This window comes from Odocoileus virginianus, chromosome 11, assembly GCF_023699985.2.
Source record: "Odocoileus virginianus isolate 20LAN1187 ecotype Illinois chromosome 11, Ovbor_1.2, whole genome shotgun sequence".
Taxonomy (NCBI): Eukaryota; Metazoa; Chordata; class Mammalia; order Artiodactyla; family Cervidae; genus Odocoileus; species Odocoileus virginianus.
This window is the reverse complement of record NC_069684.1, coordinates 19,717,008-19,729,116: the sequence shown is the minus strand read 5'-3', so window position 1 is coordinate 19,729,116 and position 12,109 is coordinate 19,717,008. Positions and strand designations below refer to the sequence as shown.

General features: G+C 35.4%; 1 protein-coding gene across 2 annotated transcripts in view; it reads left to right on the top strand.

Annotated features, from left to right (window-relative positions):
• Positions 1–12,109, top strand: part of RALGPS2 (Ral GEF with PH domain and SH3 binding motif 2) — a 155,477-nt gene that overhangs the window by 79,933 nt on the left and 63,435 nt on the right. For both annotated transcript variants that reach the window (XM_070474019.1, XM_070474020.1), the window contains exon 8: positions 3,025–3,151. In XM_070474019.1, the coding sequence (XP_070330120.1) occupies positions 3,025–3,151 (127 nt within the window). The remainder of the gene's footprint in view (positions 1–3,024; positions 3,152–12,109) is intronic.

Here is a 12,109-nt window from a genome sequence, read left to right as displayed (position 1 = left end):
GCTTGAGTGGTAGTACAGTGATCTAATAAAATGAGGAAATGCTAAGAGAATAAGAAGTCAAGCCTGTGATACCCTAGATTAGCCCAGAGGAGATAAGGTCCAGTACTCCAGTGGGGCAGGAACAGTTTCTCCATTTTAACAAGAGAGAGGGGATGCGATTGGTTACAGACACAGGTATGTTGGTAGGTTTGGTGGTGGGATTCTGTAGAATTCTTCTGCGGAATTCTCTTTCATAAGACATAAGAAGCAAGGTCATTAATTGACAGTGGGAGAGGTATTGGAGGTTTGAAGAAAGAGGAAAGGGTGAAAGTCATCAAGAGGACTGTTAGAGTGAATTAATTAGGGAAGCATGTAGGTCTTAGGAAGGTCCACTTGAGATTTTTGGTCATGAACTTAAAATGAAACTTAGTGTTCAGCATTACCAGAAGTGCTGAGAACTAATTGTATTTAACCAGTTGGATTTTTTTTTTAGGCTTGTTTGTACCACAGAGAGGTCAAGGATAGTACAAGAGATAAAGTAGGTAAATATAAAAGTTGTGATAGATGAGGAATCTAACCCAAGTAAAAGGAAAGAAATATTGAACAGTGAAAGGGTAGTATGGTGGAAAATCCTGGTGCCCTCAAATGCAGGGAATGCACCAAAAAATAGCATCACAAATGGGGGGAATATTAGAAACATTCCCTTTAACATCAAGGAAAAGTATGTCCATTTTCCTGTTTCTACGCAACATAGAAATTTTATCATAGTCAAAAAAGATGAGAAATAATAGGATATACCCTCAAAAAATTAGAATTACATTGAGTTACCATTTATCCATCAACTCTGCTTCTGGCTATATACCCAAAAGAATCAAAGATTGGGACTCAAACAGGCATTTTTATACCAGTGTATAAAAATCATCATGATTAACAATAACCAATAGGTATGAACAATCCAAATGTCCACAAACAGATGGATGAACATACAAAATGTGGTGTAAACGTACAATGAAATATTATACATCCTTAAAAAGGTCTGTAATTCTGACACATGCTGCACCTTAGATAAACCTTGGTGATGTTATGCTCAATGAAATAAGCTAGACACAGTAGGACAAATAGTGAATGATTCCATTTATATGAGGTGCCAAGAGTAGTCAAATTCATTGAGACAGAGTAGAAGGTGGTTCCCAGGGCTGAGAGGAGCAAGAAATGAGGAGTTCCTGCTTAATGGTTACAGAATTTCAGTTAGGGAAGATGGAAAGAGTTCTAGCCGTGGACGATTGCAGTGATTGACGGATAATGTGAATGTACTTAATGCCACTAAATTATACACTTAACACTGGTTAAAATGGTAAATATTATGTATACTTTACCACAGCTTTTAAAAATAGTCCTCTGAAAACAAGTCTCTGCTATCCCACCCCAAGTTGAATCCTTTCATTCTGATTATTGATTTGTTATGAAAATTGCAAAATGTGTTATTTTTATACATATCAGACTCCATACTTCTTTAGTTTTGTGTTTCAGATATGTCAAAATCAGCTATGAGTTCCAAGTAATTTGTTTCTCCTGATACTGTACCAGAGTTCTGGAATGATTGACTTTGGGGGAAAAAAAAAGATTTCTTGTTATCCTTGCTGTGTCATGCAGTATAATTTGCATATTCAAATACTTTGTTATGTGGGAGAGAAAAGAATGTTTGGATTTATAGATTGAAGTGGAGAGTTGCACCTAATCTTGAAAGTGCTAATCAAATGTGTTGAAACTGGGCCACAGAAAGTCCTGAAACCAGTGTTTGCAGGAAAACCTATCTAAAACATTCAAGCAGAGGACTCTTTGAACTCTCTGAAGTTTTAAAAAGGGAGGGATACTGGTCAGACAGTTTTTTTGTTTTTGTTTTTAGAGATTATCTGAAGATAATCTGTTATTTTGGAGCCTGTGAAAAATAGATTACAGCATCAATCCCAACTATATTACTTGTAATATTAGGAAGAGTAGTGGATTAGATGTTAGAATACTCTGTCTCCAGGACCAGACTGAGACCCTGAAAAGCAGGACCCAGTCTTTGTGAGTGAATGACTGACGAGTGTTGGTGTGTTCTACTTCCCCTTGGGGTCTCAGTCGCCTCGTCTTTAAATTAGTCCTCTTGACTTTTCTCTTAACCTCGTAGGAGAATCAGATGAGAATTTTATAGGTGGAAGTGTTTTGCCTGCTATAAAATAACAAATATTTTATGACATAAAGTGAAATCTGATTTACAATAATGAAATAATAACTTCACATATTTAAAGAAGAGATTTTTTTTTCCCCAGAGTCTTTGAAATACTTAAAAACATGTATTTTCTGAGTCTTTTAGTTAACATTATTTCAGATGACTGCCCTTGCTTTTCTTTTATTCCCCTTGATATCTCCATTTTTCTCAAAGGGCACACACTATAAATCTACTTCTCAAGCCTCCTAAAACAGCTGCAGTTGATTGTTCAACTGTTGTAATACAGCACTGATCAAAGGGATCAAGGAAAAAATGTCAGAAATCCAAACATGTAAATTGTAGTTTTATAGTGCTGGTAGTTATGGTTAGAGTCATCAAGAAAAATTATTACTTAAATTATGAAATTCAGTATTTATTTCTTAATGCTTATGTAAGAATTATCTATCTTTGAGGGGACAGGGGACAAGTCATGAAAATATTTGGGCCTTTGAGGTGAATATGAATATATAATTATTTTAAATTAGGAAAATGACTAATAAAAATTGTTTAACCATTTAAAATAGTAAAGATGATAAATAATGTATTATAATTTACTACTTAGTAAGTTAATTATTTTAGGTACATACAAAGTATATTGTATTTTATGAATAATGAATTTGGGTTTATTATATTAATAAACATGTCTGGTTTTATTTATATACTACCAAAATATAATTAAAGAATAAAACTTTGAAATTAAAATTCAGATTTATAGTAATTGTAACTCTTAAGTCTTTACTATAATAAAATTAGATATAGAAATAACTTGGGCTTTTCTATTTGTCTTTTAGTTATTAAGTCGAAAAGACAAAACCACCTTTGAAAAACTAGAATATGTAATGAGTAAAGAAGATAATTACAAAAGACTCAGAGACTATATAAGTAGCTTAAAGATGACACCCTGCATTCCCTATTTAGGTGAGTTATGTCACTGTATATTCATTATGCCTAGTTGTTGCTCTGCTTTAATCAATAGTTTATATAAAATTCAATATATTTTAAAAGTTTGTGTGTCCTTTAAAGAAATTAAAGGATTCTTAAGTTGAAAAAATTGTCTAGAGGAATGTGTTACCTTACTACCTGGAATGTATTTTCATTTTTTCTTAGACATGAACCATATGGTAAAGCCATACATTTTTGCTATTTTAGTAATGCTTTAAAAGAATGAACTAGTAGTTTGCAGTGAAGTTTAATGCTGTGAAAATATTTAACATCAACTTAAGAAATTGATCAGAAGATATAATGAATTTATTGTCAGCATCATGAGTTCTTGGTTTATATTGTTGGCAGGTATTTTAACAGTGAATTATGAAAAACAGTCTCAATGAAGGTGTTATTGTTTTTCTGGAAGAAATTAGCTGTTTAGCTGTGGAAATTTAGCTCAGTGCTGAGACAAATCTGTATTTTACATATTATTACATGTAGTGTGTATCTGTTTATTGTATATTTTACAGTGTTGATGAATTCCAAGAAGTATTGAACCAATAACATAAGATAATCACCAAAATATGAATAGTGATTTTTATTAGGTGTTTGAATAAAAAATGACTGAAACTATACCTTTTTAATGTGTATGTGAATTTAAATACAGAAAATATATTATGTATACCTAGTATATGCATTATATTATGTATACCTAGTATGTGCATTAAAATAAATTGACCTGATCCTATGTAGAAAGTAATCAAAAGATAACATTTGCTTTTTCCCAGTATCCCCTTTTACCCCCTATTTCCACTTTCTTTTATGTAACTACTCATACTGGATTTCACCATAACTATTTCTGAAAATAATGGAGAAACCTGTTACTTGTTTAGGAGACTCTACAGTGTCATCTTTGAAGTCTTTATAGTACCAGTGACCAGAACACAAAGTAGGGGCAAAGACAGCTGATACACTGTCATTCAGCTGATCTAGAGCATCACCTTAGTTTGTCAGAGATCTTAACTCATCATATCATTGTGGGACATTCTCAAATTCCAGTGGGAATAGGAAATGTTGTACGTCCTATGTTCAAGGCAGAATACTCCTGTGCGTTGTTCTTCGGTGCTCAGCTTTCTTTATAGTCCAACTCTCACATCCATACATGACTCCTGGAAAAACCATAGCTTTGACTAGATGGACCTTCGTCAGCAAAGCAATGTCTCTGCTTTTTAATATGCTGTTTAGGTTGGTCATAGCTTTTCTTCTAAGGAGCAAGCGTCTTTTAATTTCATGGCTGCAATCCCCATCTGTAGTGATTTTGGAGCCCCCAAAAAATAAAGCCTGTCACTGTTTCCATTGTCTCCCCATCTATTTGTCACGAAGTGACGGGACCAGATGCCATGATCTTTTCTGAATTTTTCGAATCTTTTCTGAGTTTTCTGAATGTTGAGTTTTAAACCAACTTTTTCACTTTCCTCTTTCAGTTTCATCAAGAGGCTCTTAAGTTCTTCTTTTCTTTCTGCCATAAGGGTGGTGTCATCTGCATGTCTGAGGTTATTGATGTTTCTCCCGGCAATCTTGATTCCAGCTTGTGCTTCATCCAGTCCCACGTTTCTCATGATATACTCTGCATATAAGTTAAATAAGCAGGGTGACAATATACAGCCTTGACATACTCCTTTCCTGATTTGGAACCAGTCCGTTGTTCCATGTCCAGTTCTAACTGTTGCTTCTTGACCTGCATACAGATTTCTCGGGAGGCAGGTCAGGTGGTCTGGTATTCCCGTCTCTTGAAGAATTTCCCACAGTTTGTTGTGATCCACACAGTCAAAGGCTTTGGTGTAATCAATAAAAGAGAAGTAGATGTTTTTCTGGAACTCTCTTGCTTTTTTTGATGATCCAACGGATGTTGGCAATTTGATCTCTGGTTCCTCTGCCTTTTCTAAAACCAGCTTGAACATCTGGAAGTTCACAGTTCACAGACTACTGAAGCCTGGCTTGGAGAATTTTGAGCATTACTTTGCTAGTGTATGAGATGAGTGCAATTGTGTGGTAGTTTGAACATTCTTTGGCGTTGCCTTTCTTTGGGATTGGAATGAAAACTGACTTTTTCCAGTCCCGTGGCCACTGCTGAGTTTTCCAAATTTGCTGGCATGTTGAGTGCAGCACTTTCACAACATCATCTTTTAGGATTTGAAATAGCTCAACTGGAATTCCATCACCTCCACTAGCTTTGTTCATACTGATCCTTCCTAAGGCCTACTTGACTTTGCATTTCAGAATGTCTGGCTCTAGGTGAGTGATCACACCATCATGGTTGTCTGGGTCATGAAGATCTTTTTTGTGTAGTAATTCTGTATATTCTTGCCAGGAATATTCTGTATTCTGTACAGAAATATTCTGTGTGTTCTTGCCAGGAATATTATGTATTCTGTACATGAAACATACACTCAGCATTACATAATTTTATACATTGGATTCTCCATATAATTATTCATCCCTATACCAGTCTGTGAAGAAGCATCTGAGATTGTGAGATGATTGTGGAACATTTGGCACAAACATTTGGTAGACTTGGGACAGGAAAATGAAACAGTGAAATATTTGTCAGACAAGTTCTTGTGATACAGTTAAGCTCGTTTCCAGCATGAAAATCACCTTTTTAATGTAGTGACAGTTTCATTTTATAGCATACTTTGAGATTAAATGTATTCATCCCATCTATCAAAACAAACATGGTTTTCCTAAGAAAATGTGAAGCATTTCAGCTTTATAAAACTTTCTGACTGCTTGCTTTATTTGTATCATAATCAGCTGGTTCATTTTCTCATTCCTAATCTTCAATACTAAAGTATGTTAAAGAATGAAGATTTTACAATAGTTTATATCCTGTTAATATTTACATTTTTCATATGGACATGGGCTTAGGTGGACTCTGGGAGTTGGTGATGGACAGGGAGGCCTGGTGTGCTGCAGTTCATAGGGTCGGGTCGCAAAGAGTCAGACATGACTGAGTGATTGAACTGAACTGAAAATGAATTAGGATCGTGGTTTTTAAATTTAACTTTTCTTCAGAATTTTTTCCTCACTTGTATTAAACTAGGCCTAGTGCAGATAGATGCCAAAAATGACAACATTTACAAGATGCTGTACATTTGATAGGACATAACTTGTCCTGAAGACGTTTGAGAGAGAATCCTCATTGTGCATATTAGGAGCTTCTAGTTAACTGTCCCTCCTCAAGGGTACAGAGTTTGCGTAATGCTATCCTTTATTCAGATGGCTCCATGGTAAAGAAGCCGCCTGCCAAGCGGACGACCAGGGTTGGGTCCCTGGGTCGGGAAGATCCCTTGGAGAAGGAAATGGCAGTGTATGCCAGTATTCCTGCCTGGGAAATCCCATGGATAGAGGAGTCTGGCTGGCTACAGTCCATGGGGTCACAAAGAGTCAGACAACTCAGTGACTAAACAACCACCCCTTATCCTTTAACATCTGCGAAGGTTCTTTTGGAACAGATGTGTCAACCAAAAGAATCTGTACTATACAGAGAAAAGGTAAAGGTTCATCACCTATTCTTAACATAAGAGGCATTATCCAAACTAACGATGTTTTTAGTGTTATGAATTATGAACGGAACCAACCATCATTCTCTATGAAATTTAAAACAGAAAATGGAGGCTTATATACTGACAAAACTCTTACTTTGATACTGCCAGATTTATTTATAATTCAATGTGGATTAAATTATAAAAAGTAGAAAATGTTTTCTTGGCTTTCAACTCATCATCTGTTGAAAAGTTGTCTCTTCTGTTGGTTTGCATTCAAGGTAAAAATTAGTCAGCCTGGACAATATAGTGAAAAGTTCTTAGGCTAAGGATACAGTTTTTCTGGAGAGAAATAGTTTGGCAAATCTCAAGGAAAAAATTGTTTTATATGAGAATTATTGCTTTAAATCTGAAAATCATTAACAGCACTCATTTGTTCTTGTCATTGGAGAACAATCTTAAGGGGCTTATTGAAGAATTTGGCATGGGAAGTTTTGCTTTGCTGGAGAGAGGGGAAAAGAGCATTGTGCAAAAATAATTTTGTTGTATGAAACATGATAATATTCTTTCATGTGCATTTTCTAGCCTCATTTCTACTTTATTTATGTAATTTTGGGAGGATGCAGTAGCTCAACCAGCTTAGGATGTTTTCTGGGAAGGAAAGCATATGTTTTTAAAACTCTGGAAATAAGTAAGTTGTTGCAGTTCTGTACACTGCTTCCTATTAAGTAAAAGCAAAATTTTACAGAGAAGTAAGATGGCCTCACTCTGTCTCCTACACCCCCAACTTAATTTGCAATTTTGTATGTTAGATTTTCAAGACAGCCGCCGGCCCCGTTTTTCCCTTTTTTGAGAAGAGGAAAGCGCTCTTTATGTTGGGCTTCTCTGGTGTCTCAAGATGGTAAAGAATCTGCCTGCAGTGCAGGAGACCAGGGTTTGGTCCCTGGGGTGGGAAGATTCCCTGGAGAAGGGAATGTCAACCTGCTCTAGTATTCTTGCCTGGAGAAGTCCATGGATAGAGGAGCCTGGTGGGCTTTTTTTTTCTTCTCTTTCTGTGAGAATAGAAAAGCTTTCCTTATATCCATCTGTAATAAAGAATATAAATTATACCCTTTCCATCCCCTATCCTCTGACAAGCACTATTTTGTTTTCATTAATCTCTCTCCCTCAGCAGTGTGTAAGCCCTTAGTTTACCTTGGTCCAGGGCTCTATGTTTATCATCTGGAATAAAAGTGGGCACTTAGTATTTAATACTTAACTGGTTAACTTCATTAATTATATTATCCCTTTCTGGCTCTTCCCATTGTTCCAGCAATTTTGTCTGTCATTTTTTGTCTGCAATTCCCTACCTACTCCCAGTGTTCTTTTGGTGCATCCGCTGGCCATCCAGCTTTTGCTTACTACTGTTCTTGGTGATAGATGTAGACCAGTGATCAAAGTGGACTTTGACCCTTCCTTTGTGGAACTTAACATCTCTTTAATACCAAAGACTGTGTTGTCATTACCTTGTGAATAACCTCTCCTATCTCCTAAGCTGTGAAAGAGGCAGATAACATTACCAGGCCTTGATAGCAGTGCCCTCATCACAGCAATGTTTGAAGCATGCCTAAACTTGGAAGGACCTTCAGATTTTATCTGGTCCTCTTTAATGTTTCAGGAGTTTTCAACCTATCTTGATCCCTTAGAAGAATATAGTTCTTTAATTTTATATTAGTTTTAGAAATTTTTGCTAATCTATGTACAAATATTTTCAAAAACAGTAGCTTTTTATTCACATTTCTATGAAGATATTTTGACAGAGTCCAAAGTTTTCTGCCACTCTATGGGAATGAGTGAGAATTGGTAGAATTTTACTTGGTTAAATGTATAAAAGTCTCTGGCACTGATCTCAAAAATGCTAATGGTCAAAAAATGTCATTGGCTTTTAATATTTTAAGAGTTTTATTCCATTTTCCTTTCTTTGGTTTGTAGGTAATACACACCATGGATTACTTTACCTTATTCTTCTCATTAGGATTACATAGTGAATTCTAAAACAGCAATAAAGCATGTTCAGTCATTTTCTTCTGAATCCCAAGAATGAGGTCTGAAATGAGCTCTGACCAAATGGCAGCTAGCCGTAGCTTTTTCTTTAGCCAAAATTACATTCCCATTTTCCATTACCTCATTTATATCCTTTTTTACTCTCATTCTTTTTTATATATTTAAAATTCTTCTAACTTTCTTTCATAGTGTATTTTCTGAAGTTTAAGACTATTCAATGACTTGTGATGTAGAAGGGTTGGGGATGGGGTTATATTGATTGCTTTCCCATTTTCATAGTTTCTTGGGTTTATTATTTTTTTTGAAGAGCCTATATCTTTAAAATATATGTATATTATGTGTAGAAGTTATATAGATCTGCATTTTAATCATAAACAGAATCAGATTCCCCTAGTTCCAACAGCTTTGCCAGCAGTGTTTCCAACTTGATATTTCAGTAGTGTGTTTTGTAAATTTTTTAGCAAACCTTAACAGGAGGATAATAATAAAAATCTTAACTAACATTTATTTGCAACTTAATCCCATATGCCCAACATTGTATGCTTTATATAAATTTTCTAATTTGTTACAACAGTTTATAAGTGATACTATTATTCATGTAAGTGAAGAAACCTGGACAAGGGAGGTTAAATTGACTTGCTCTTAGATATGCATTATAACCATTTCTTTTACAGCTCCAAGAAAGCATTATGGAATTATATTGATATTTTGGAAATCTGTCTTTAGTTTTAATTTTAAGTTCATTTTTCAGTCTTTCCTATAATTATCTATAGAATTACAATGTAATAACTGTTGACCCCACTGATAAAATTGAAAACCGAGCTTATTTTTAGGTGGCTTCTTTAAGGAGGGGTCATGACATCATAAGTAGAACCATTCTTTTCTTACTTATTTTCTCAGACACTAAAATAAAAGACTAAAAAAATTGTTAGGCTATAATCATCTTTAACTTACTATTGATTAATTCAAGTATATAAAAATCATATCGCATTAGTACAGATTAACAGGTAATTTGAAACATTTTCATAGTTGTAGAAGCTTTTACAGTCTTATTATATGATTGTTCTAACAAATATAATGCCAAAAGAATTAGCACTCCTTAACTCATAGAGTCAAGTGAACATTAAACTGAAAATCTGATCTTTACACTCACGCAGGCTTGGAGCCTGAGGATGAGTTTATTAGTTCATATCTACTTAATTTTAGAGATGCCAAGTTTCCTTGACATTGACGATGTCCCATTGAGTGGAGGACAGAGTCTAAGTCACTTTTAGGATAAGCTTCATTTCGTTTATTAAAAATAACTAAACATAAGTAATCCTTCTATAAACCAGTTCCAAGTTTTTAGCTCAATCTTACTGAAGGTAAGGCAACCACATCTTATTCCCCAGTAACCTGTAAAGTAGCTAGCTATCAGACTTTGCCTACCATACATGTGACTTACCTCTAATCTCTCACAAGATTCACGTTAGGCTGAAATCTCTTAGTGTTAGCTATTCCTTTTTTTTGGCTGTGCCGCACAGCATGTGGGATCATAATTTCCCAACCAGGGACTGAACCCTAGCCTCCTGCGTTGGAAGCATAGAGTCCTAACCACTGGACCACCAGGGGAGTCCTTTTTTTTTTCCTTTTTTTACTATGGCTGTTCTTAATTTTTCTTATGGCCCATGCTCTTTACTACCTGCCATTAACAGGTGACACAGCTCTATTAGGTTTGTACATGAAGATCATGGATCAGTGTAATTTTGTGCTGGAAAATTTGGATAGTGTTTCTTTTAGCACATTTGTTACTCACTCTGTGCAAGGCACCACATGATAGATAATGCAGAAAGTATATAGATGAGCAAGAATAATCTGGTAGTTGAAGTCTACTGAGTCCTTACTAGTATCAAGCATTATTCTAAATGTTTTACCACCTGTGTTACCTCATTTGATTTTCACAGTAACCGCATGAGCTAGGTACTGTTGTTATCTCCATTTTATAGCTATGAAAACTGAGGCAGGAATATATAAATTAGCCCTAGGAATATCTAAGTCTAAAACATGCACATAGTAGATTTGGGCCACAAATCCAAGCAGTTCTGCCTTTAGGACCTATGTTTAGCCATCATATAATATTGCTTCTTACTCCCTGATCTCAAGGAACTCAGTTGCCTAAGTTATTCTTAAGCTTTCCAGGAACTTTAGAGCAGAGCTGTGTCACCTCTCTATAAAGGAGGGCACAGTGGACTCTATGGGCAAGGTGCTATTAGCATTCAGCAGTTTTCCAGTTTGTATGTTGACTTTCACATGATTCTGGTGTTAATAATATTCCTCTTTTGTGAAAATTCTCTGAGACTTGTCTTTAATCGGGTTTTGGATGTGTGTGTGAAATGCTGTAGTTCTGCAAATAAATGGAATGTCCTAGTAAAGTTTTATTCAGTTAAGATTTGATAAAACATCAAGTGTGAAATAGATTGCCAGTCCAGGTTGGATGCATGAGACAAATGCTCGGGGCTGGTGCGCTGGGATGACCCAGAGGGATGGATGGGATGGGGAGGGAGGTGGGGCCAGGGGGTTCAGGATGGGGAACACATGTAAATCCATGGCTGATTCATGTCAATGTATGGCAAAAACCACTACAATGTTGTAAAGTAATTAGCCTCCAACTAATAAAAATAAATGAAAAAAAAAAGATTTGATAAAACAATTAGATGCCTAATTTCTCCCAGAAATTTTATAGTGGATTTTTCTGGTTCTAGGGGTGGTGGAGAGGGACTTGAAAACTATTCCAAAATGACCATAGATAAAGCAGAGGTTTGATGTTCTCTTACCTTCTTTCACCAGAAGTTTTGAGATGTGGCAGAGCAGAAACTTTGGACTTGATGTTGATGGACTAAAGTTGTATAATAATTATCTTCAGTTCTGACTGGTTGAGCAAAAGTCCCAAGAGATTCCTCTAAAATTTTTAGTTCACAAATGAGTTAAGGGAAGATCTGCTCTAAGCAGAACATATTTTTAGAAGATAATTGTTCTAGAAGATTGGTAGTAAAGTTGTTAATTGCAAAAATGAGCTAAAGACACACACACTGGAATTAGCCATTGGACTAGTGAAACCCCTGTGGATTCCATTCTGAAACTGTTGAATCTCAGTATTGGAAAAATATCTAACAGCTCATCGAAGTTGTTTTAGTCCCACCCATACGTATGCAGTAATGCTTGTAAAGCTGTCCAAACTTTCTGATTTGACTATCAGATGAACTTTTTCTAAATAGTTAAGATCAGTAAATTAGGGAGGGAAAAATATTAATGAATAAGCTTAGAGTTGTAATTCAGTTTTGTAAAACCATTGACTCACCAAATATTCTGCACATTTGTAATAGCA